General features: G+C 41.9%; 1 protein-coding gene across 4 annotated transcripts in view; it reads left to right on the top strand.

Annotated features, from left to right (window-relative positions):
• Positions 1 to 7328: 7328 nt before the first annotated feature.
• Positions 7329 to 26961, top strand: part of CTNNA3 (catenin alpha 3) — a 1138512-nt gene continuing 1118879 nt past the window's right edge. For all 4 annotated transcript variants that reach the window (XM_061635143.1, XM_061635144.1, XM_061635142.1 and 1 more), the window contains exons 1-3: positions 7329 to 7457; positions 12941 to 13050; positions 20537 to 20729. In XM_061635143.1, the coding sequence (XP_061491127.1) occupies positions 12949 to 13050; positions 20537 to 20729 (295 nt within the window). In that variant the 5' untranslated portion in view covers positions 7329 to 7457; positions 12941 to 12948. The remainder of the gene's footprint in view (positions 7458 to 12940; positions 13051 to 20536; positions 20730 to 26961) is intronic.

The following is a 26961-nucleotide window of genomic DNA, read 5'->3' as shown; positions in this document are numbered from 1 at the left end:
ACTACTTGAACATTACTGTGGGTCTTGGCAGACCATTTAAAGACTTTTTTGCCTGCTGAAGCAATTGAATGGTTTTTAATTGCATCAAGGTGAAACGTCTTATAAAAGATTATACAAAATAAGAATAATCTTTTATAAAAGATAATAATGCTTGGGAAAATAGCAGGGAGTAGAAAAAGAGGAAGGCCAAACAAGACATGGATTGATTCCATAAAGGAAGCCATATGATTCCATAAAGGCATCCCTACCAAGATCCTGCTGTGCGTGCTTCTTGGATGTTCTGGACCTCGTCCCAGCTATCTACAGCAAGATAAAGGTGGAGGGACAGGCACATCAGCGCTGAGAATTGTTCAGCCGACAGCAGCCCCCCCCCTCTCTGAGGTTATGCAGCCCATTGCTCTCTCTGCCCCCCTCTGAGGTTATGCAGCCCTCTCCCTGAGGTTCTTCAGCCCCTCTCTGAGGTTATGCAGCCCTCTCCCTGAGGTTGCAGCCATGTTAAGGACAAGGGAGGGCATTCTAGGCAAAACAGACAAATAATTGGGTGTCAGAACAAATTAAACCAGAACTATCACTAGACGCTAAAATGATGAAACTGAACTTATCATACTTCAGACACATCATGAGAAGACATGACAAAAATAAATAAATAAATCACTAGAGAAGACAATAATGCTGGGAAAAACAGAAGGGAGTAGAAAAAGAGGAAGGCCAAACAAGAGATGGATTGATTCCGTAAAGGAATCCACAGACCTGAACTTACAAGATCTGAACAGATCATGACAGATGCTTTTGGAGGTCACTGATTCATAGGGTCGCCATAAGTCGTAATCGACTTGAAGGCACATAACAACAACAATTTCCCAAATGTTTTACATTTTTTTGGCCTTTATGGTCTGCTAATAGTCAACTGCTCCAAATCTATTGTTTGAATTTAATATTTAATTCAAAGGTCATTTTAGATTTATGCATCTCAGCATCTTTGAAAGTGAAAGTGTTTAGTATTACAGCAGACTAGAGCTCCCTACTGCGTAATGCTCATATTACATTTCATTATATTTCGGTTCATGAAGTCTCCACAAGGTGACTTTGCCACAGAAATGTGTGGTGTTTTGGTTTGCAGGCATCTTTGCATGGTGAAACCTGGAAGGTTTTTCTTTGACATGGCAAGGGATCAAACATATTATTCATTCAAATTTACCACTGGCATAGTAAAAATAGCAAAAGGCAACATGAAAATGAGGCCCCAGAGTCAGGGTGTGCCCTCTTTTATTTCACTCCATGTTTTCTCTCTGAGTTTAATAAATAAGCCCCAATGCAGGTAATGGGTAGTGGGCTTGCTGTGGTAGGTCCTGTAGAAATAAAATTGCAAAGGAGATAATTGTATTAAGACCTTCCAGTTCAAGAATCAAAAGCAGAAATCTCAAGCTCAAATCGGGGGTTCCTTTGGAAGTTGTTTGTTTATTTATGCTGCCCTTCCTCCAAAGGAGGGAGCAAGAGAAAATAGTCATGATGGACTGGACTTTCCCTGAAAGGTCACCTGTTCTCTACAACAGGTCTTCACCTGCAGTGTGCCGCTATGAGGAAAGGCTGGCTGTGATTCTCAGTCTCTCACTCTCTTGATGTGAGGTTCAACAAGCCTGACCGCTCGTAAAATTGCCCGGCATCCTGAGACTTGGTTGGGACATAAGAGCTAAATAGCAGGGGCTGCAGTTTTGTACTTCTTGGTGAGAAAAAGGCTTTAACACTCTCCTTGTAGAGGTGGAGCACCTTTTCTAGCCCAAGGGCCACATTCCCTCACAAGGCAATCTTCCAGGGGGTCAGTTGTGAGCACATCCATAAGCAAAAGTGGGTAAAGCAAACAGATGTACCTCTGACCAGTAAGCTATATGCCAGCCATGCAAAATCCAGAAGTGTCTACTGTGAGGCGTCCTTCCCTGGCTCTCCCTGTCAGGTTCCTACCTGCGCGTGGCTACTGACTGTCACTAGGCACCACCAGGGACTCCACCAGTCCGGACTGTCCTTTATTTTATTTTTTCTCTCCCCGCTCTAGCACAGATCTCAAGAGATCCCCCTGCTAGGCAACCACCAGTCACGTCCTAATACTAGTATTCCCAGAGACTCTGAATACTGGTATTGTTATTCTCTTCACCGCTGCCACCATTTGTTACAGTTTCCCTTCAGCCTTGGTCAGCCTTCCCTTACCCTCCCTTCTGGTCTGTGATACCCCAGCCAAGGATCAGGCCTTTGGTAAACCAAATTAAGTATTTATTAAAGATAACAAAGCTAACAAAATTTCTTCTTAAGGCACATAAGCATATGGTTTTACTCAATACTAATCCGAACTCCACCTCCCTCCTTCTCCACTCTCTCCTGTCAAACAACTCTCTAAACCCCACCAAGCAACCCACTCAGTTCTCTTCTCCCCTCCTGATTCCACTCTCACTCTTCCTTTTATACGTTCAGCCATTTTAAACACTCAGCCAATCATCTAGCATTCTACTGCCCATTCACTCCCCCTCCTCTTTCACTACTTACCATATATCTTCTAAACAACCAACACTTACCATATATACATTAATATAGGAACATCACATCTACACACACACACCCTTCCCCATCGTCAATCCAGGCAAGTAAAAGTCATTATCCCAGTTCAAGGACACATTCCATCCAGACCAAAACACTCAAGTAGGGTGTGGAACAGGAACAGTGAGCGGAGTGAGCAGGGGACCACTGCCCCTCCAGCCAATATATATTTATAATACCTGTATTGGTGCCTGCTTCTCATTGTCTTTCAGAGAAAAGAGAGAAAGCTACTGAGATTGGGAAAACATACAGGGAAAGCAGAATGGTTTACTCTTTGTATTAGTGGAGGGAGAAGGCCAAGAATGAGCCCTATGGAAAATAGTTTTCCTCTAGGTATTTGCTGAAGCCCTAAGAACTAACTAACTCTCTCTCTCTCTCTCTCTCTTTCTCTCTCTCTCTCTCTCTCTCTCTCTCTCTCTCTCTCTCTCTCTCTCTCTCTCTCTCTCTCTCTCTCTCTCACACACACTCACTCACTCACTCACTCACTCACTCACTCACTCACTCACTCACTCACTCACTCACTCACTCACTCACTCACTCTCTCACTCACTCACTCTCTCTCACTCACTCTCTCTCTCACTCTCTCACTCTCTCACTCTCTCTCTCACTCTCTCACTCTCTCTCTCACTCTCTCTCTCACTCTCTCACTCTCTCACTCTCTCACTCTCTCTGTCTGTCTCTGTCTCTGTCTCTGTCTCTCTCTCACTCTCTCACTCTCTCACTCTCTCACTCTCTCACTCTCTCACTCTCTCACTCTCTCACTCTCTCACTCTCTCACTCACTCACTCACTCACTCACTCACTCACTCTCTCTCTGTCTGTCTCTGTCTCTGTCTCTGTCTCTGTCTCTGTCTCTGTCTCTGTCTCTGTCTCTCTCTCACTCTCTCACTCTCTCACTCTCTCACTCTCTCACTCTCTCTCGCCTGGAACCAGCCACGGGCCTAGCTACCAACAAGCCGCGCCGGCCTCTCACCGCCTCCTCCGACCAACAGGCCTTCTTCCTGCTGCTCGAGGAGGCCTGCAGGAGCGGCAGCAATCACCTCCTGTCTCTCCAGTAGTCCCGCCCTCAATCACAAAGGGCGGGAAGGCGGCGGCCAACCACAGCCGTCACGCATGCGTGTGTCAATCATGCATGCGTGCCTCAGGGAGACACTGAAAAGCTGGAGATCAGTCCTCTTCAAAGAGACTATGGCCAGAGGCCGGAGACGGCCCCCTTTTCCCTGAGACTCCGGCAGAAAACCAGAGACCTGGCAACCCTAGTGCGGACATGCAGTTCAGGAGGCAACGGAAGGGCATGGCCCTCAGTTTGGCAGGCATGTGCGGACATGCAGTTCAGGAGGCAACGACGGCCTCGGTTACTTAAGGGCATGGCCCTCAGTTTGGCAGGCATGTGCGGACATGCAGTTCAGGAGGCAACGATGGCCTCGGTTACTTAAGGGCATGGCCCTCAGTTTGGCAGGCATGTGCGGACATGCAGTTGGCGAGGCAACGGAAGGGCATGGCCCTCAGCTTGGCAGGCATGTGCGGACATGCAGTTCAGGAGGCAACGGAAGGGCATGGCCCTCAGTTTGGCAGGCATGTGTGGACATGCAGCTCAGGAAGCAACGATGGCCTCGGTTACTTAAGGGCATGGCCCTCAGTTGCAATGAAAGGGCATGGCCCTCAGTTTGGCAGGCATGCATGGCATGCAGTTAATAAGGCAATGTCGGCCTTGGGTACGTCTGCTTTGGTCAGACATACTCCTATGAAGGGTTTGGCGTAGTGTCTGGAGCCCGATAGGGATGGACCAAGCGCGAAAGAAGGTCAACCGGCAAATTCGGTTGGCTATTCTGGGGCAGGGGGGGTTGGCTATTTCACACCCTGCATTCAGCATTGGATGGGTGAACTGTACAGGGCCGATGGCGTTCACCTGTCTGACGCAGGTAACGTCTTTTTGGCAGACCTGCAGAGATGTCTGCGAGAGGTGCTTCTCGGCAGTGGGTAAAAGGGGACTAAATAGAGATTTGTCCCCTTTTTATGGCGGGAAGGTGCGGAAAGGGAAATAGGTAAGGACAGCTCGGTGGCCCCCTTAGGCACCTTTGGAGGTGATTGGCGGTTCCAGAGGCCTGTCTGTCAGAGCTTTGCAGCTTGAGGGCAGGATATGGGCTGCTTTTGGGGCCAACTTAACTCATCCACCCGAGGGTTGTGCGGCCCCGGGGGGTGGTGACCTGAGAAGGCCCCCCCTACTCACCTACTGGGTGTGGCTGGTGGAAAGGGTAAGCAGATGGCGCTTGCCCTTGTCCCAAGCAGGGGCTGGTTGCCCGTGAGCTGTATGGCAAGATGCTTGCTTATAGATAGTTCCGCACCTAGGTTTCCCTCTGCAGGTCACTTTAAAAGGTGTTTTTGTATAGTTTAATAAAGTGGCCGTTGTTCAACCCAAGCTGATGTGTCCTTGTCTTATTTCACCCCTTCACACAATATATAGGCATGATTTGTGAAGCTCCTATAAAACATGATTTGTGTTTGTGTATTGTCTCTATAACAGGAAAGAACCTAACAAATATTATTCCTAGAGTTGTGCTGACATCAACTGATGGTGATGTTCTGTGATAAATATAAAATTAAGAGCTAACTCTGTGGCGCAGAGTGGTAAGCAGCGGTAACGCAGCCAAAGCTCTGCTCATGGCCGTTTGATTCCAATGGAAGGAGGAAGTTGAATTTCCGGTAAAAGGGGTCGAGGTCCACTCAGCCTTCCATCCATCCGTGGTCGGTAAAATGAGTACCTGGCATATGCGGGGGGGGGGTAAAGAAAGACCGGGGAAGGAACTGGCAATCCCACCCCATATATACGGTCTGCCTAGTAAACCTCTCAAGACGTCACTCTAAGAGTCAGAAATGACTCGGCCGATAAGTGCGGGGACACCTTTACCTTTTTTACAATTATAAAACACATCCTACTAATTATGCCTTTGCATGGTCTCGGCTTGCTAAGAGGTTTGGTGATTTAATGTGCAGTTCCCTTTTACTTTGTAATAAAGCAAGGGGAGTCAGTGTGGTGATCTACAGATGCTGTGGACTACAACTCCCATAATCCCTTACAATTGGTCATACTGGTTGAAGCTGATAAAAGTACTAGCCCAAAACATTGGGAGTGGGAGCAGCTGGCTACTCCTGCATTAAAGGCTTAAGATCCCTTTCTCAACCATTTTAGTATCTGCTTGAATAGCTTCTCATGCTTACAAGAATGATCTCCCTGATGAGGTGCGCCTGGTGCCAACACTGTTATCTTTTCAGCGCCAGGTTAAGACTTTCCGCTTCTCTCAGGCATTTTAGCATGTGTTTTTAAATTGTTTTTAAAAAATTTTAAATTGTTTAAAAATTGTTTTGGTGTGTTTTAAAATTTGTATATTTGTTTTTAATGTTTTTAATTGCTGTAACCCGCCCAGAGAGCTTTGGCTATGGAGAGGTATATAAATGTAATAAATAAATAATGAGACAAATAAGGTGCACACATGAAATAGCTTCTGCTCGTTGACTGAACTGAACTGTACTGGTGGAGGATAACCCCCCTTCCAACTACAACTTAGGATGCCTGACTGGAGGATTTATAGCACCTGGTCATGGCTGTTCTGATTTAAGTTGGAAGCAATATACAACTCTGCTTCCCAACATCTTGGATCTAAATAACATAATGTAACCAAGTGGTCAGTCTCCCTTTCCCCAGTCCCAATTTTTTTTTAGTAGGGGTTTCATTGGTACCATTGTGTGTGTAAGGGGGAAGGTTTAAATACTCCCTCTCATTGCATTCCCAGGCATGACTCTCACCTCTGCAATGGGGGAAAGGGGAGAAAATAAAGCGATGTAAGGTAATGCTATTCAGAAAGCTGAGGGATAAAGTGATAGATTCTCATACAGAATTAAAAGTCTAGGACACAATTTACACAGACTGGTATTGGCCTGTATAGTCCAGAACAGTCACAGGATGAGTTTTCTATACCTGAAGAAATTGCACAGCTGTTCCATTGTGTTAAAAAAAAGTCATGTTTTTTGGGATGAGGACATTTTGATCAATACACCATGCAATGCCCTGTAAAAAGTGAGTGAATAAAGCATGGCTGTTCCACAGTAAACGCCCAGGGTGGAAGCAGCCTGAGGATGATAACAGCTGAAAGTTTGTACTCGTTCATTCCATCCTAGGGGGCAGGGGAGAATCTGCTCTAGACATCTGCACACAGGAGGGCAACTAAAATTGGTGTGAGGTTGAGTACTGTTTCTTACCAGCATACCTCTGTTTAGAAGTGGGTGGAAAGCAAAATAGCAGTACATCTTATGAGCCAGATACAGCATCCCGTGGGTTGCCACATGACACAGAAAAGAACGAGTAACAACAACAACATTGCAAACCCAGGGCAGTGGGTGAGAACCTTATGAATCCCTTTACTGTCCTCTTTGAGATTCTGACTCATTGCTTTGAGACTGACATTGGCGTTTGACCAAATTGTAGGAGTGAAGAAAGGAAAAAAACCATAATCTGGAAACAAAGGCAGTTTTCTCCTAGCATGGCAAGGCATCTTTTATTCTGGTATGTTTTATCTGGTTGTTCCATGTAGACTAGAAGAATATGTTTTTATTAGTACTTCTTAATTATTCACACAAGAGCTTATATTGCTCTGTATAGCTTTAAGGATTGCCCATCCCCCCTGTCCAGCAGCCACTATGTCCTGCTGTCACTTACCCTGAAATACACTAGAGTGCTTGTCAGGCTTTCTGTTTGCAGATGTATGATAAGCCAAGTAGTGAGTTATAATAGCTGTACTGAACTTCTAAACTCTGGAAGAATTGCCTAGACATTGGTTCAGCACTTGAATGTCAACTGTTTGCATTCTGAAATAGGTGAGTGATGTGGTATTAGCACCTTTAAAACATTTTTTGGTCACAAACTACTATTCAGTTGAGTCCTGTGACTAGCTGTTCATTTTTTTTAAAAAAAATCAGTGACACCGTATAGTACATATGTACTTAAGGAACTGTCACTATCAACTGTGTTGTAACTGTTCAAGTTACAAAAGCTTTTAACTTCTGAAATGCCAATTTTTGTTCATTCAATCATTACATAGAAAGAAAAAACCAAAGTGGCTTTACACCGTTCCTGTGTGCATAAATTATGTGGCTACTCCATCTAGCTATGTTAATAAGAGAAAGATTTCTTAGGAATGACAGCATGTAATAATATTCTTCCTGTCTGAAGTGGATACAGAAATATGTTCTTACATACAGGATTTTGTATATTCTGTGCTACCTTCACCTATTTCTGTACCAAGAACATTTCAGTTCTGAAATCAGAATAAATTATAGGAATTAGATATATTTGCACATAACCTCATTTAATATACTTTATTCTGCTCCTGAGATCTAGTTTCCCGAAGAACTCATATTTACGTGCCAAGAACTCATGGGATGATACATATAGCATAGTCAAAAATATTGACTTAAAGCTGTAATCCTATGCACACTTGGAAGTATATCCTATTAAACTCTATAATCATGCAGAAGTTTTCAGTTTGTGAGCATTGGAAAAATATGTACCTGCGTATAGCACCTGTAATTTGCAGGGCATTGGAAGGTATGAAAGGGTACCCATCACCTGTGATTACGACTGTTACAGGAGGTGTCTATTGCACACAGCATTGTAAAGCATGTTAAAAACAATTGAGATCTTCCCACAAATTGCATAGTGGTTGTTACGGGTCTATATTAATCAAAGGAGACATATGTTCCATCTCTTTAGTTTTTGTAGTGACTGCTAAGGCAATGTATGAAGCTATCAAGTATTGAGACTTTAGATTGTATTTCAAGTTATATTCTTTATGTTGAATTATTGTTGAGAAAGACTCACATTTTATTGTGTTTTTACTGTTTTGTCTGTCATTACAAACTAACTGATGTTCTGAAATTGGACACTAGTGCAATTGTGCAACTATGATCCTAAGAAAAGTGTTTGCTCAGAAAAAAGCCCCACTTAGTTCAATGACAATTACTTCCTACTAATAAGCATGCTTAGAGTTACACTCTTCTTACTGTGTATATATATATATATATATGTATATGTGTATATATATATATATAGTGACAGGCTGATACAAGTCAGGACCATGCCACCCAAATAATTGTATTTTGTATGATGGCCCAGTTACTGATTTATTGGCTCCAATTTGAAGAGTACCAACTGTGTTAAAGGCTCTATTTAAGAAATAACACTCTGGAAAAAGACAGCAAAGGGCATTTCAAATAAGTAGTTGAGTGGGAGAATGAATTGAAGTCATATGTTATAACAACCCACTGATGTTGCTCAACACATAGGTGTGGATTCATGGTCAAATGACAATAGTTGAATATTTGTCTAATGGTTCTATAGTCCATGTCCTATAGAATCTGACAGCAGATGCTCCAGTAGTTCAGTATATGAGCAAAAATATCATATAAGTGAAACCCTGAGATGCTTTTTTTAAAACTGAGAACTGAACCATACTATTTACAGAAGGGATACTACATTGTTATTCATGCATACATGACAAAAGTGAAAATACCAGTGGGATAAGGAGGCTGCCAGAATAATATAAAATCAGTGAAGTGAAGAAGAGATAAAGGCCATATATAGGAAAGATCAATGACTATAGTTCTGCTGATAAATGCTAAACAGGATTTCCCCCCCAAAGATCGTTGAGGTTTTGGGAGATCCCATAACTTTAGTTGCAACTTCATGGTTTAAAAGCCTTCTGATCCTGTCTGAAATGCAGAATTATTTTTCTTCCCAGGATTACTTGCTCACCTGATAATCATGTCCTTGCATTTCTTAATAAGCTGGTTGGAAAGAATAGCTAGTGCAAGTTGGCATTGTTGCAGTAAACTTGGATACTTGTGTAATCTTTTCTGGTAACAGTGTTATGGGTTTGGGAGTTGAGATAGATGATTTTTATGAGTCCTCTTTCCAGCCTCTTATTTGGGACCCTGCACCTGGAGTTGGGCTCTGCAGCTGAGAAACCTGTTCCGCTGCTCAGAGGAGTCTCCTTTGTTAGTCTTATAGAGTGTCTGGGTAGGTTAATGGGTGTATCAAGAGCCCATTAACTGGCGAATGGTTCAGGGAGATCCTATTGTTATTGAAACTCTTCAGGAGAGCCCCCCTCCTGGGCCCTAAGAGAGGGTTGTGTTTTTAGTTTAGTCTGAGGAAAGGCTGGGAACCGGAGACATGCAGAGAGGCTGGCTCCCTGCACAATGGCTTTAGGATGCCTCCTGTAAGCTTGGTGGAGAGGCAAGACCTATTGGACTGCTAATGCTTTGAACCCCTCAATCTTAAGCTCAGGTTGGAATGTGTGTAAATAAAAACCATATTTCCTAAAAGATACTACAGTCTCTGTTGACCTTCTTTCCAAAGAAACCAAACCCTGGGTAAGTGCAGGGACCCCTGGGGATCTCCCACCGCTCAGAGATTGGGGTGGTGTGCAACAATAGGATGGTCAGGTGAAAGGGAAGACAGGGCTCCTAGAAATGTAAAAGTTGTGTACAGGATTAAATTGCAGGAGGTGCAATGTGCATGACAAGCTGCACCTGCTGCACCTGTCTCTTCTACACAACTGTTAATGGTGCAGGAACCCTGTCTTCCTTTCCACTTAACCATGCTAATGATATAACCACAAACTGTTTTAACCTTTCCTGAGATTAGGGAAGAGGGAGAAATTCGATTCAATTCTAGAGATTGAACGATCTGTCAGTTTCGGTTCTCTTAGTATCTCATTTTTCTAATGTCTAACTCTGTTCTCCACATTTCTGCAGCAGTTTGCAATTTTTTAAAAAATCCTCATGAAAATTCTTCAGCATTTTAATGTGAATTTCTCCTATTAAATACCTTTTTGCATACCGTTTTGATTAATATACACATTTTTGCAAGCAAGTTATCCTATTATAATGTATGTTATTTTCACCAATACATTTTGTGCACATCTTCTAATATATCAATTTTTGTAAACATTGGTTGGTTGGGGAACTTCATCACAAAATTTGGAGAAGTGCAAATTTCGAAGGATAGCTGTGTTTTGCTTCTCATACTGTTTTGGAAAGTGCAAATTTGATAAATTCAGCTTTAAATGCAAACTGAATCCAATATCTCACCCATGCCTATTTAGTCCACATTTCAAGCCAAACGTAGCAAATTTGCACTTTCTGAAACAATATGAGGAACACAGCCATCCCTTGAAATTCGCACTTCTCCAAATTTTGTGATGGTAGTTTGCCAACCAAACTATGTTTACAAAAATGCAGATATTAGGAGAAAGCATACATAAAAATGCAAATATGAATGGAAACAGCACATAAAATGCCTTATATGACAAGACATTGCTTGCAAAAATGTGTACATTAGTCAAAACTGCCTATAAACATGTAATTATTAGGAGAAATTTTGACTAAAATGCTGGAGAATTTTCATGCGGATTTAAAGAAAAATTCCGTAAAGCTGCAGAAATGTAGAGAACCAAATTTAACATGGGAAAGATGAGAAACCGAAAGAACAAAAACGGACAGATCTTGCCATCCCTCCCTTTCAGTCATTTTGCAACATCCTAAGACGTTTCCAGTGCCTGGAGGGAAAAATAATGTGTACTGTACCATCATCATCTCTTCCCTCCCCCCTTTAAACTTTGGCACATGCATGCGCACCTCTACAGATAGTTAATGCAACTAAATAGAGAGATCATTCACTCCATTCACCTGCATAGTGGGAAAGAAGAGGCTGGAGCCACTGAAAAGGTGTGGGTGGAAATCTCCCCCCCCCGGAAAAGTCTCTATAATCACCCCAAAGGTTTCTGGTGGAGTATGAGGACTTCTAATTGAATCAGGCATTTTCATGGATCCACTCTTTTTGTGTCCCTGGGGAAGGGCCATAGCTCAGTGGTAGAGCAACCGCTTTGTATGCAGAAGGTCTTTGGTTCAATCCTGACACCTCTAGGTAGGGCTGGGAGAGACTGTGGTCTGAAACACTGGAAAGCTGCTGCCAGTCAGTGTAGACATTACTGACTAGATGAACCAACGGTCTGACTAGGTATAAGGCAGCTTCCTATGTTCCTATGCAAGTTGATGAAGAAATTGCTTTCCTATTAACTTGCGTGAGAGGAAAGGGAGGAAGAAAGGATTGGGTTGCCTTGGGCAGTGAAACCATGGTACTGGAAGAAGGATGTGCGGTGTCACCAATTGCAATTGTTCCTCTCACAATCATTCCTTCCCTTGCTCTGAAAAGTGGAGATTTGGGGAAAGGGCTTTCAAATTAAGCCCAGCTGAGGAAGTGCAGAGAGGTGCATTACAAAGTAGTGTAAATATATCCTGTTATGCAGGGCCAAAGTCACTCCTACTGAAAATACTAACAATAGCAGGCAGCTTTTTCACATGGAAATCCAAAGTATAAGAACAATACATTAAGGAAAAAAGAATCATAAAAGCAGTTTGAGAACTCATGAAGGGGCAGAAGTGGCAGTATTATCATAGGCTGGAGCAGGCAAGCAAGAAGCAGCTGTACTGGGGAAACACCCTACTCGTGTGAATTGGACCATGGAACGACAACACAGAAAATATTGAGCGGCAACTATTTGACTAGAGTGTTGTCTTGATTATTTGTAAGACTTGATGCAAAAAGGGTGGCAGCTCCAGAGAAAAGACCTCATATGGTTGAAAAAGCCATACATCTACTTGAAGAGATTACAAATAGGGCTATAATCCTATCCCCACTTACCTGGGAGTCAGCCCCATTGAATTCAATAGGACTTACTTCTGAGTAGACATGGTTAGGATTGCATTGTAAAGAATAAATTTTTGAAACTTGAAAATTTTCATCTCCTTCTTTGAAATAAAGTTGGTTCAGTTGTCCTCTTGTGCTGGAACAAATATACACATTCCCATGTGCTGCTGCTCAAAGTTGGGTAAGGGCCACAGGTCAGTGGTAGAGTAGCTTTGCATTCAGAAGGTCCCAGGTTCAATCCCCGGCATCTTTAGGTAGGGTTGGGAGAGACCCCTTTCTGAAACTGGAGAGCTGTTTCCAGTCAGAGTAGACAATACTAAGCTAAACGGACCAGTGGTCTGTCTTAGTATAAGGCATCATCCTATGCTCCTATTGTCAACGTATCTATGTATATGTACAGTTGCATTCATTTAGAATCTTGATAGATGTGCTTTGTCTTTTGATTGTCCCAGCCTTCCCTTGCTTTGTCATCGTCTCAATCTGCTTTTAGCTTGTAAGTTTTTTGAAGTAATTAAGCACATATCTTTAGCTCTGTAAAATCCCCTGATGGCTGATACAACTACATAATAAATTATTATCCTTTTGCTCCCAGGTAAAAAAATGTCAGCAGCAGTACCATACATGAAAATGAAAATTGATCCATGGAATCTGCAGATTCAGACACGTACTGTGGAGAAGTTACTGGAACCTCTCATTATTCAGGTAGATTAGGACAGGGCAAAGTATATTATGGAATTATTAAATGAAACTTGGGGACTTAACTTTGAGATGGTTCATGTAATACTTTGTATTCACAAAAATGACATGAGCAAAATATTGGGTGAGATTATCTATTTATGCATATTCCACTGCATAATGTGTGAGCTCAAGTTACCATTGGGTCAAATAATGACACTTCTTTGCTACTGCTTTTTCTTTGACTTGTGCTGGTATAGCACAGTGGGGAGGAGAGCCTGGCTGGGAGTCCAGAGTCTGTGAGTTCAAATCCCTGCTCGTGTCTCCTGGGTGTCAAGGGCCAGCTAAATATAACCCCCACAGTGAGTGGCTCAGGGGTTACGTGCCCTGCCACCTGTGCAGCCGTGAGCAAGCTGCATAGTCCCAAGAAGGCCAGTTGCCCCCCAGATGGTGGTTGTGGACAAGGAAGGGGATGGCTTGTGCAGCTGTGGCAAGCTGAGGAGGCCCTAGCCAGCTGGGGAGGACTAGCCTCGGAGGGAGGCAATGGTAAACCCCCTCTGAATACTGCTTACCATGAAAACTCTATTCATAGGGTTGCCATAAGTCGGATCTACTTGAAGGCAGTCCATTTCCATTTTTTCTTTGACTTGGCCATATTGAGTTGAAGACATCTGTTTTAGACTTAGTAAGCAGAGTAATATTGTTGGGAGAACCACTGTGAACAGTTTTCCTTGTGCTAATTTATATCTCCATTCCCTGCAGGTCAATTTGATAATCCAGAAATTCTTGGTGGATTGGGCTATGCAAGCTTTTTACATTGAAATTCTGAGCAAACTTAGGCTGTGAACACACTGGTCACCTTCCACAAAGCTTTACCATTGCCCACACCTAAAGGGGGAATGGGTTGATCTGCTGATCAGTTGCAAAATCTCTTTGAAGCGATTAAAACACACACAAGAGGCTCATCTACATGGTGGTTTAGTGTGTGTTTGGTACTACTCACATCTCCTTTAAATTTGCATGGTTTGCATGATGTTACTGGCAAACAGAAGCTATCACACAGTTTCCCCCCTGTAAATCCATACAAATCCAATCCTCTGATAATACGAAAAGGAAAGGAAAAATGTCTTCACTCTGTATCTCTTGTGCTTGCAGATGCTTTGCTCTGATGCTTTCAGGTAGGTGTGTCAATTGTTCCTCTCTCCATGCCCATTGTCTCCTCCTCCCTTCGTTGATATTATTACCTGTAGGCTAATAAGTAACTTCTGGCTGCTCTCCCTTGTTCTGCTAGCCTTTTTTATGTTGCTGCAAACATTTTTCTTTTCCCCTTAACTTGTGCACAAAAGCGTAACACTGCTCAAACAAAGATTTACATTTCAGCTGTATTGTACCAACGAAAGTACAAATAATTGCACTTCCAGGTTATTGTTTTTTAAATGAAACTTTACTGGTAGAACAAACTGAGCATGCTCGGTTGCCAAGTATCCAGAGGGAGTGGAAATGTTAAATTAGAGGGCATGGTCATTAGGAAACTGCATGATTGATCCTTCCCCTCAGTGTGAATAGATAGCACAGTGTATGCAGCTGGCATTGAGCCCTTACTGTGAATGGTGCAAATAGATAATGGAGGTAAAAACAGCATCTTTAGCACAAAGTTATGCTCCCATGTGGATAAACCCAAGCTGATGCGACCAGGTTTTACAGTAAAAAGGGGTGGGGTTTGATTAGCATTGTGTGCCCCCTTTTTCAGAAGAGAGAGCAGAATAGTAAGTGTGTCTCTACCCTAGCATAACAGACAGCCACATTTAGCCAGGGTTTTCTGTTCTCCCCTCCCTCATTTCTTTTAAATTTTTAAACCATGACGAACCTGTTGCAAGTTTCCTTTCCCTTAAAAATAATGTGACTGAGTGAGGGATGCTCCTCTTCAACAACATAAGAAGAGCCTGCTGGATCAGGCCAGTGGCCCATCTAGTCCAGCATCCTGTTTTCACAGTGGTCGACCAGATGCCTATGGGAAGCCCACAAGCAGGATGTGAATGCAAGAACACACTGCATTCCTGATGCTACCAGCAACGGGTTTTCAGAAGCATACTGCATCTGACTATGTTAGCAGAGCATAGGTATCATGGCTAGTAGCCATTAATAGACTTCTCCTCCATGAATTTGTCTAATCTTCTTTTAAAGTCATCCAAGTTGGAGGCCATCACTGCCTTTTGTGGGAGTGAATACCCCCCAATCTTCCCTTATCTCCAACCAACAATACCTTGGTTTTATCTGGGTTCAGCTTTAGCTTATTCCTTCCCATCCAGTCACTCACTGACTCCAGGCACTTGGATAGGGCCTCCACAGCCAGTAGCAGTGAAGATTTAAATGAGAGATAGATCTGCGTATCGTCTGCATATTGGTGACATTGCAGGCTGGATCTCCTAATGATATCTCCCAGCGGCTTTATATAGATGTTGAACAGCATCGGGGAGAGGATGGAACCCTGAGGCACCCCACAAGTGAGAGGCCAAGGTTCCGAAACCTCATCCCCCAATGCCACTCTCTGGAGTGTCCCAGAGAGGAAGGAGTGGAACCACTGTAATACAGTGCCTCCTATACCTAACCTCTCCAGGCGATCCAGGAGGATACCGTGCTCAACGGTGTCAAAAGCCACTGAGAGATCAAGGAGGATGAGGAGTGTGCATTCACCTCTATCCAACGCCCTCCTAATGTCGTCCACCAGAGCAATTAAGGCTGTTTCTGTTCCATATCCAGGTCTAAAGATTGATTGGAAAGGATCTAGATAATCCTTTTCCTCCAGATGTGCTTGTAATTGTTTCACCACCACTCACTCAACCGTCTTACCCAAGAATGGTAAATTTGAAACTGGGCGGAAGTTGTTCAAATTTAGAGGGTCTAGGGAGGGCTTCTTTAAAATTGGTGTTATTATTGCCTCCTTGAGGGCTGATGGCATGAAACCTTCTTCACGGGACACATTTACCACCACCTTGATCCTCTTGCCCAGTTTATCCCTGGAGCTCATAATGAGCCACAACGGGCAAGGATCAAGTAAGCAGGTGGTTGGCTTTAGAGTGGAGAGCACCTTGTCCACTTCATCAGAAGGGAGAGGCCAAAACTGATCCCACATCACCAAGGCCCCCATGACTGTGTCTGGTTCATCTCCTGAGACCATAACATGCGGAATGGTATTCTTAATCCGATCGATTTTATCCGCTTTGCAAACTCATCACAGGAGGCCCTAACACGTTCTGTTCGTTCTGGGGCAACTGGACAGACCAAGGATCAGACCGCTTGGAACAGCCTCCTGGGACAGCATTCTCCGGATGCAATATAGGCAGTATAAAATTCCTTCTTTGCTGCCTCCATTGCCATCCGGTAGGCTACCACTGCCACTTTAACCCGAGCTCAATTGTCCTCGATGGATATGTCTGTTGTCCTGTCCTTTTCACCTTTGATGGGAAAATGCATATACAAACTGAAGCTAGTGGAGGAGAGTTACTCTCATAGCTTTCATGCTGCAAACTCTGGGCCATCCAGTACCTTCACTGCCTTCTAAGTACTACATATCTAATCTGCTTCTGTGTGCACTGTAGAGAGATATTTTACTCTATCACCATTGGAAGAGATTTGTCAGTGCTGCAAAGATTGAACCAAGAGCCCTGGAGATCAAGCAGTGGCCCCTTGCACTGTTAGGGCTGATGGAGTAATTGCAGAACAGCCCAGATTCCTCTTCATTGGGGAGTTGGATGACATCAGGAGACTAATCCAGTATCACTATCTGATATAAAGCTCCTTCATCTGTTCTCTTCCTGAGTCTGGGCAGCTTCTCCCTGAAAGCGGACATAAAGGTTTCCCTCTGTGCTGTCAGACTTTTGGCCTTTAATTTATTCTTTGTTTATTGCATTTATATACCACCTTTCTTCCAATGCACTCAAAGCAGTTTACAATGTTAAAATACTAAAGCAAGTAAATGAGACAAAGTGTAAAGTTGCCTTATTGGGATGGGGCTGCAACTGGAGCAGATCCTGATTATTGCCTTTGCCTCCCTCCTTCCATCTCTTCTTCATTCCCAGATGGTGCCTGTTGTCTCTCTCTCTCTCTCTCTCTCTCTCTCTCTCTCTCTCTGTGTGTGTGTGTGTGTGTGTGTGTATGCAGGCAATGGCATGTATGTGGAGGGGGCAGTCAGACTGGAACAGGCCATCCCTATCAAAGTGAGGCAGCTTGGCAGATTTTTGGTCATAAAAGGGCCGCAAATTGTTACTGCCAGGAAAGGGGAGAGACACTCATATGATTATTTTTTTACCTTGGTGTCAAAAATCATTTGACTAGCCTTAGGCTTTGTGCACTTTGACTTGGGGTTGGTGAGGTGTGCATGTGTGCCATTTGCTGTTCCAACTTAGGCAGCAAAGTATCTTAGGCCAGCCCTGTTACCAGCTGCTTGCCTGTCAACTGCCTGCACTATTCTCTGCTGCCTGTCAATTTTTTCAGGGCCAGTGATAAGGGGTGTGTATCTTTTGGGCAGCTGCCAAGGCTCTAGGGTCCAAAGAGGGCCCCACTACTAACACTTGGGTGGACAAATGAGCAAGTGGCAATTGTGGCTAGGAGCATCAGCCACTTCTTGCTCTTTCCTTCTGGGTAATGGCAATGGTTTGTGCTCCATGGTAGCAGGGCAATGGCTGCTGTGGCTGCTATTTGCCCTATCCAGGTGAAGAGGTGGAAGGAGAGAAGTCAGCACTGCAGGTGGTAGAGCAGATGAAGGGGGCCAGTCCCTCCAAGAGGGGGAGGCAGAGAAGGAGCCTCTGCAGTGTATCAGGTAGGGGAATCCACCAGATGGCATCCTGCTGAGGTCCCACAACCGGGCTGTTATTTAGTGGAAAGAACTTAGCAAGTCTGACAAGGCTTCAGGTATGAGAACCTGACAAGGTATTAACATCATTTTGATGCATCAAAATAAATTAAACTGAATTAATAAAAGCTTTCTTGCAATTTACACTCCTTGGAACTCTTCTCAGTGGCTAACATACTCGACTTTCATGCTGAGTGGCTTGTAGGATGCTAGAGACATAGGACCCTACTGTGATCTGCCTCTCAAAAATATAAGGGGTCTGAGACACACACACACCCCGGATCCTGGACAACTATACTCCTGGTTCTGTGTAGATGAGATTTAAGGGTACTATTTGGGATTAAAATGAAAATATTGCTTCGATGCTCACTGAGGAGACCGTATGTCGCATTATTCATTCAAATCATCATCATCATCATTTATTTGTTGCTTTATACAAAAGAAAAAGTCTCAAAGTGACTTAAGATAAAAATACCAAAGATAAAAAAAATAAAGCCAGAAAATGTACAACAATGCACAATATAAAATGTTCATCCAATAATATATGAATAGGAACAAGTCTTACTCACCCCACTAAAAGGTGAGCACCACCATAGGATTTGCAATTTAGTGTAAAGCCTCTTTAAACTGGTATAATGCTGTACCTTCTACAACCTCAAAGTTATATATGTTTCCCAGGTAGTCACCCATTTAGGCAACTTACAGGACCAGATCTACATTTATTTTCTGATCAGAGTTGTTATTAACTACCACACGTAGGGCCAGGATTTAAATTTCTTTGCTTTTTTGTCAGTGTTTGCTAGAATAAGCACACCTCGCTTGCACGCTCACAGCAGTTGTAATTGGTCTGAATGAAGAAATGTTAAAATGTGAAGTTTGTCCTGTGTGGATATCACTTTGTATAAGAAACAGATGTATACGGTCATCTTTCATTGCAATACAAGCAGAGGAAAGATGCAACCGATATTGGTAAAAAAGAAGAAAAGGTTGAACTTCCATCATTTACAAAGTTCTACATTCTTTGTCCTATATGTCAGTGACACAGCAAGCACAGGTTAGCTCTTTCTTCACTGTTCACTCCCCCACCAGCCTCTACAAAATTTTGTCAACATCTGATCTGGCAGGAAGATGGAAGAATTTTCTTCACTGTCCTATCTTTCCAGTGTCACCTAAACCTGATGTAATCAGACTGTGCTGTCTTACTGACCTGATGGATCAAACCTAGGGTCTATCTAATCCAGCATCCTGTTTCCAACAGTCGACAGCTGGTTTCCTCTGGGTGCAGTTAGGCAGGGCATGAAGGAGATAGCGTTCCCCTGTTTATTTGTACTCCCAGATAGCATTCAGATAGCAATGAAGACAAGGAACCCTGCTGTAACTTATCCAAAACTTGTGGCAAAACTTTGACAGGACAAATCTTTCAAACAGACTTTGGAATGTGACAACCACATCCATGTGGCTACTTTGGCCATGCAAGGAATTGCTGTTTGGGCCAACAAATCCTACCTATGAGTTTCCTTTGCTTGTCAGGCTGTTTTCTAATTGGCCTTGTGCTCTTTATGATGATTTCTCTTTCTAAGCAACAGTTAGTGCTCTTGTATCTATGTGAACTGTTGTAAGATGCCTCCATTTACATGCTGTTTATCTTAGAGTGGTTTCCTGGCTTATCATTTCATGTGGCACTTTGATTTTCCAATACTTCTTTGTCATTGGCATATAGAAATTAGATCCAAAAACCAGATAATTGGTATGTTTGCCACAGGCTGCCTACCCTATATCCTGCGTGGTCCAGCGGCTGGGATGCTAATTTGGAGTTGCAGATTTGTGTTTGTATATTTCTTCAGCTACAGTGTTTGTATATTTCTTCAGCTTCCCATGTGACTTTAGGAGGCTGTAATCAGATTTTATTTAAAAGCTCAATGCAGGCCCCTGCAGCCATGGAAACTGCTGCTGGTTAATAAAGGTGATTGCATAGCATATTTGCATGTGTGACCACATAAAGTAGAGATAGTTGGGCTAGCTTGTGTGGATGAGAAATATCATATTAGAATTGGTCCTAAGAAATACTGCTTCAGCTTTAAGCTATATTCACATAAGACAGTAATACTTCATACCTGAAACAAGATCATATTTACTAATGCAGTATTAGGTATGTCAAGCTCTGTGGTGACTGCTCATCTATCATCCTGCTTATTGTGTTACTAAGATGTAATGTTACCTTTTTCTATACTTGTACAGTGATTCTGCTAATGTAACACTACCCCTAACACCCTTCTTTAGAGAAAAAGGCATTTTAGGAGAGGGTAGTTTTTAATTCTTTCTCATCCACTATTTTTTTTTATATATAAATCACACGCCCTAGTAGTTCCCCATGTAGAGTTTCAAATATATGTTTCCCCTCATAAATGGAACAACCTTTATTTAAGGCAGCTTGATTGTAATTTAACAAACATGAAGACCTTGAATGTTTTCATGAAACAGCTCTGACATTTTGGATATACCATTGTTAAGTACTCAGATCATGGACTATGGATTTCCTGTATATTGTCCCTTAGAATTTCATCTGTCACTATTATCTGGGATCATTATTTTGTTAATTTATGCTGGAAAAAACATTTAATTGCAGGACTAAAAGTACTAAAATGTCTTTTATGTTTTTAGGTTACCACATTAGTCAATTGCCCTCAAAACCCTTCTAACAAGAAAAAAGGATGTTCCAAACGAGCCCGTGTTATCCTTGCTTCTGTGGAAGAAGCTACTTGGAACTTACTGGACAAAGGAGAGAAAATTGCTAAGGAGGCCCCTGTGTTAATAGAGGAACTTAATGTTGCACTTCGTGATGTCCGCAAAGAAAGTAAGCCTTTTGTTGCTATGACAGTAATGTAGCTATTTCAAGGAGCAGCTGCAATTTTTTAAAAAGTGCATTTTTTCATATTCATTCTTAAAATTGCAAAGAATCCCCACAGCTTGGAACAATAGGTATATGCCTGTTCTGAAACTTGTTAATCATGCTATCTAGTTTCCTGTTCTTCTCAGTCTCTCCAGAGTTACTGGCAATTCAGATTTCCTGTGAAATGGAAGGCAACTGTCCCTTAAGGAAATATGTGTGTATCTTTGAGAGAAAGAGATGCATTAGTTGGAACTGATTTGTGTATGTTTGCAGGGAGTATATTAATTGCAGGTAACTCTATGGATAGTGCCATCAAACATATATTGTGGGTACATCTGCAGAAACTAACAGGGTGCCCACTTTTGAAACACAATTTTGTAGTTTAGTAGGGATTCTGTATCCCTAATAAACACTATTGGCTTTTCTGTACAAATAGATTTTATTTAATCCCATCAATAGTAATGTTGGTGGAAGTTATCAGTGGCATAGTGGAAATAAAGTTTCAAAGTTAAAATGTAACGGGAATGGGATTAATCACTAACAGCTATGAGTTAGGGTTGCCACCTTCCAGTCTAGGTGATGCAATGGAATACAAGGCAGCAATGGCTTCTCCTGCCCATTTCCTTCCTGGTCCTGTCAGTCATCTCCCTCACTTGTTTGGTATGGTGAACAGGTGTCCATGGAGTACAGCAGATGAGGAAGGTGGGAACAAATGGGAGAAGGGGCAGCTGCCTTTCCCCCCCCTATATTTGGGACTGAAAAGTATGCTTCTGGTGGCTGGGATGCAACATGGAAAGCTACCATTGGGTACTTTTGAGGATCATTTTATCACTTCTGTTATCTGCTAAAACAATTATAATGTTTTAACATTTCAGTGCCTCTCACATAATCTCACTCAAATTGGAGGGACAGAAGCCACATTCAGATGTTACGCCTTGGACTTGCATCCTCCTCAAGTGTGGGTGCAAAGAGGAGTTCAGAAACTTTTGCTTCTTTTTTCAATTAACCACAGTTGTAGCATGTTGCCTGAACCCTAACCTGTGGCTAATCTTAATTATGGTTTGTTTGAAACAAGCCAACTTCATAACACGTGGTGTGAAGTTGCTTGTTTAAACAAACCATAGTTAAGACTAACCACAGTTTGATTGGTTTGGATGACATGACAAATTGTGGTTAAATTTAAAATGGAAATGACAGCTTCTAAACTCCCCCTTATGGCCATGCCATAACCCAAGGTTATTTAAAGTCCAACCATAGTCTGTGAGTGTGCGCTGCATGTGTATATATAAAAAGGAAGAATTCACCTTGTCTTTCAAATAAGCAAGCTTAACACATTTCTTTATGAATACTAAACTTGATTTTAGCTTTCTTGAAAATCTATCTTCGAAAATGGCAAATACATAATTAAGTGTCTAAATGGGCCCATTACTTTTAAAGTAAAGTCTGATACTTTATTCCCACCATGCCTTTGAGAATTTAATTAGAAAATGGGTCACTGGTAACATCCTGAACAAAATTCTGTGATCTCTATGAGTTTGTATGTTGTGCTTAATTTCCTGGTGATGGTGATGAGACAGCAGGAGGAGTAATAAACTAAGGGGTTACTTAATGGCCAGTGACTGCAAAGTGGCACCACCAGAAGGTAGGTTTCACTTTCTTCCTATTGTATTGTGGCTACCCCCGTGTATAGTCCAGTAGTTCGCTGTACTAATACAAGGCACTGGAGAAGGTGAGGCTGAAATCTTTGGTTACATCATACATTGCAACATGGTGTGATATTTACTGTTAATCCACCTTCCACTATCCCAGATATGATTAAACTACAGGCTTGTGACTTGTGTATGCTATATACGTTTTCAAGAATCCTTTCAAATTGATTGAAAGGAAATACAGCATGGCTTGAAATGAAAATATTAACTGTCAGCCGTAATCGTACAATGTTCTAATGAGGATGATTCATTTTAGTGTGCCTATCTATCCATCACAGTATAACAGAACTTATAATTTTGTATTGATAGACAATCTAAACATATTTTCAGATTTTCACTTTGCTTACTGATGTTGGCCAGAAATTGAGATGACTACCAAAATTAAATATTCATAAAGCCAATTACATACATCTCATGCATTTTAATGGACATTTTGTAAGGGAGGCCTTCTGTCATTATGGAAAGAAAGATAATGCAATAAAAGGCAGATTCACACAACTGGAATTGTTCAAACTAATTTTAAGTGGATGCAGAACTACTGCAACATGTAATCTAGTTTTGTAAATGCTACAGTTGCTATTATACTGCTGCAGATCTACTTGGATATTGAGTCATGTTAATCCAAAGATTTCCCTTTCTTGATAGAATGGCATCCTGATGATGTGGAATATCTCACATTATTTAGAGTCTGTGGGAAAGTGTAAATCATAAATCTTGATGAGACAGCATGGAAGAAGGGAAAATAGTGAGAGTGGGGGGAAAGGAAAAGAGTAACTCTGTATGGAAAATTAAGTTGAAAGCAAAAGGAGGCAGAGAGAATGGGAGAAAGCCGTAAATAAAAAGTGCATCATTATGCATCATGGAAGCACTGAGAAACCAGCACACATGATCCATTTTTCTTCCTAATGGCCCTAAACTATTAAAAACATTATTTGGATTACACTGCATGCTACTTATCTCTGGAGTCCACTTCTGAGATCTGGTTATACGAAAGCTCAAATGCCTTATTCTTACTTGAAAATGGAAATGGACTGACTTCAAGTTGATCCCGACCCTATGAATAGGGTTTTCATGGTAAGCAGTATTCAGAGGAGGTTTACCATTGCCTTCCTCTGAGGCTGAGAGGCAGTGACTGGCCCAAGGTCACCCAGTGAGCTTCATGGCTGTGTGGGGATTCGAACCCTGGTCTCCCAGGTTGTAGTCCAACACTCTAATCACTACACCACACTGGTCTCCTATTCTTACTTAGAGATGCTGAATTAGAAAGTGAAACATTTATGTTTTCATTAATGAAATGCTTCCTTATAACCACAGCCTTAAAAAAGTTTAATGACAGGATTTCGTATGTTCTTTATAACTTCAACCTCTGTTCTTCTGACTCATGAAATACTATGTGTGGTATGACTCAGGGTGGGGTAGGGTGGGGAGAAGACTCACCACACAAAGAAGTAAATATTTTCATAGTGAATGTTTTCAAATTATGAATATCAAACTGCAATTTAATTAACAGCATGTGAGTGAGGCTGATATTCAATTATTGTAAAACCAGGACAGTGATGTAACATATTCCTAGGATAATCATTTGTGCATTTCTTCCCCTTCCCTCCTCCCCCAGACAGGAGTGGTTTAGACATAGCTCAAATGCTTGGTATCTATTTCCATTACTTATAGACTATATATGGTCTTGGAGACAACAGCTGCAGCTTGTATTATTTCCATCTATCGCCTTGTCAGTGTTGCATGCAGTTAGTTGCTATCGCATCTCAAGAGAACTCTTAGATAAACTTTAACTCACAAATACCACAGTCACTTAGGAACAAATAAAGGTTACTTCAATTACTGTTTGTTCTTGAGCCAAAAGGAAATAGGAAGATACGGATTTGACATTTTTAATCTGCTGATGTCAGTTTCTCATGTCAGGAAAGGCATATAAAGAAACATTCGCTGAATTTAACTGTGGAATGCAATTGCATCCTATTACATATTGTTTAGTGACACTGTTTTCTGGGAACTTCCCTCTTGTCCTCCCAACAGTCCCAAGCAGAATTTCTCTGGGCTCAGGCCCTCTCCCATTTTTTTTTAAAAAAGAATGGAGGCCTGATTTAGCTGTATTTTTTATTTATTTACAGTAGTGATCTGTAGGTTAAGAACATGCATTTTCCCTCCTCACCGCCTACTGATGATAGGTGAAGGAGATCATCAGCAAAACTTTTGACGAAGTGCCCCATGATATTCTGATTAGCAAGCTAAATGTGGGCTGGATGGAACAACTATCAGGTGGATCCACAGTTGATGGCAGAATCATACTCAGAGTGTCTATCAATGGTTCCTTTTCAAACTGGGTGGAGGTAATGAGCAGAGCCCAGTGCTCTTCAATATTTTTATTATTGACTTGGATGAGGAGGTACATGGAATGCTTATAAAATTTGCAGATGATACAAAATTGGGAGGGATAACTAATACCCTGGAGAACAAAATTCAAAGTGATATTGATAGGCTGGAGCATTAGGCTGAAAAAAACAGAATGAAATTTAAACAGGAATACGTGCAAAGTTCTGCCCCAAGGAAAAAGAAACCACGTGCAGTTATAAGATGGGAGATATTTGGCTCAGCAATATTACATGCGAGAAGGATCTTCGAATTGCTGATCAAAAGCTGAAGATGAGCCAACAGTATGATGTGGCTGCAAAAAAGGCAAATACTATTTTAGGCTGCATTAACAGAAGTATAGTTTCCAAATCGCAGGAAGTACTAGTTCCTCTCTATTCAGCACTGGTTAGACCTCATCTTGAGTACTGCGTCCAGTTCTCTATGTCACACTTTTAAGAAGGATGAAAACAAACTGGAACAGGTTCTGAGGAGGGCAACAAGGACGATCAGGGGAGAGGAAACAAAGCCCTATGTAGAGAGGCTGAAAGAACATGTTTAGCCTTGAGAAGCAAAGATTGAGGGGTGATATGATAGCATTCTTCAAGTATTTGAAAGGTTGTCACACAGGGGAGGGCCAGGATCTCTTTTTGACCATCGCAGAGTGTAGGACACAGAATAATGGACTCAAGTTAGAGGAAGCCAGATTTTCACTGAACATTAGGAAAACCTTCCTATTAGAGCAGTATGACAAACTTAATACCATACATACTTAGCATTATCTGCTGAAGAAAGCCCCTTAACAAGTCATTGTCTCTAACAATGTCGTTTTGTGAACATAAATATCTGCAAATGAGAGCTGACTGTACACAACTGAGTTAGGCATTTGGCATGGATGTCCTTTAAAAATATGTGGTTTGAAATGGGAAATTGTGAGCTTGTGCATACTAATCCACCTCACTTGATTCAAGTAGGATTGAAACACAGGAAACCCAAATGTTGGAACCACAAACCAGTTAAGCTTTCCTACCTGGATTTGTGCCTGTTGTGAGTGAAGCCTTCAACTGCATAGTCCAGAATAATTTTCTGATTCAATGGTTAAAGTGTCGAACTGGGAGATCAGGGTTCAAAGTTCCACTTGGTCATGAAGCTCACTGCACTGTTTCTTAGCCTAACCTATCTCACAGGGTGGTTGCTAGGGTAAAATCAGGAGGGAAAGACCCATGTTTTATTTATTTATTTATTTGCCAATTTATAACCCGCTTTCGTTCACTGAATTCAAAGCGGCGAACAACAATATAAATTCATACAATATAGATAAACTCATAAAATGTTTGTATGCCACCTTGAGCTTCTTGGAGGAAAGGTGGGATAAAAATGTAATTGAAAACCAACAAAATGACTTCCCTTCTGTAATAAATTAAACTGTTGTAATGAAGAAAGCTTTGGCTAGCCAGGAGTGGGTTTTTATGTGCAAGGACTATGAACTCCCTGCTAGTACTCAAAATAAATTTCAGAATTCTTTCATTCTACATAAAAACAATACAGAGCTTTGTGGCATCTTAAATACACTTTGAGGCAGTGAACACATAGTTGCCTACAGCAAAGAGTTTCCATTAGCCACACCTGGAGGGGGAACAGGTTGATCCGCCATTCAGTTGCGAAATCTCTTTGAACTGATTTTTTGTAAAAAGCACTCAAGCTGATCTGACTAGGTTTTACAGTAAAAAGGGGTGGGGTTTGACTAGTGTTATGTGCCCCTGTTTTCAGAAGAGAGAGGTGGAGATGCACTGGAACCGGCAGAACAGTGAGTGTCTTTCTACCCTTATTTGGCGGAAGCTTTCATGTACTCAAACCACTCTCTTTATCAGATGCATGAAATCTTAGTTGGCAGATATATAACACGTAAGGTAGGAGTTGAAGGGCAATGAGATGGAAAACATATACGGTCATAATAGAGCTTTAGTGTATGTTCAGTGTGGCTGTACACATGTGATGTGAGTATAAGTGTGCATAGGAGAAATACTTGAATGTCTGTAGTCTGTGTGTGTGCATGAGAGAGTGGTGTGGCCACCTTTTACATTTTTCCTGATATTAGGGAATGTTCCCTGTTATTATTG

This window comes from Rhineura floridana, chromosome 7 (assembly GCF_030035675.1).
Source record: "Rhineura floridana isolate rRhiFlo1 chromosome 7, rRhiFlo1.hap2, whole genome shotgun sequence".
Classification (NCBI taxonomy): domain Eukaryota; kingdom Metazoa; phylum Chordata; class Lepidosauria; order Squamata; family Rhineuridae; genus Rhineura; species Rhineura floridana.
Note: the sequence above shows the minus strand (reverse complement) of the source record. Positions and strands in the feature narration are given on the sequence as shown.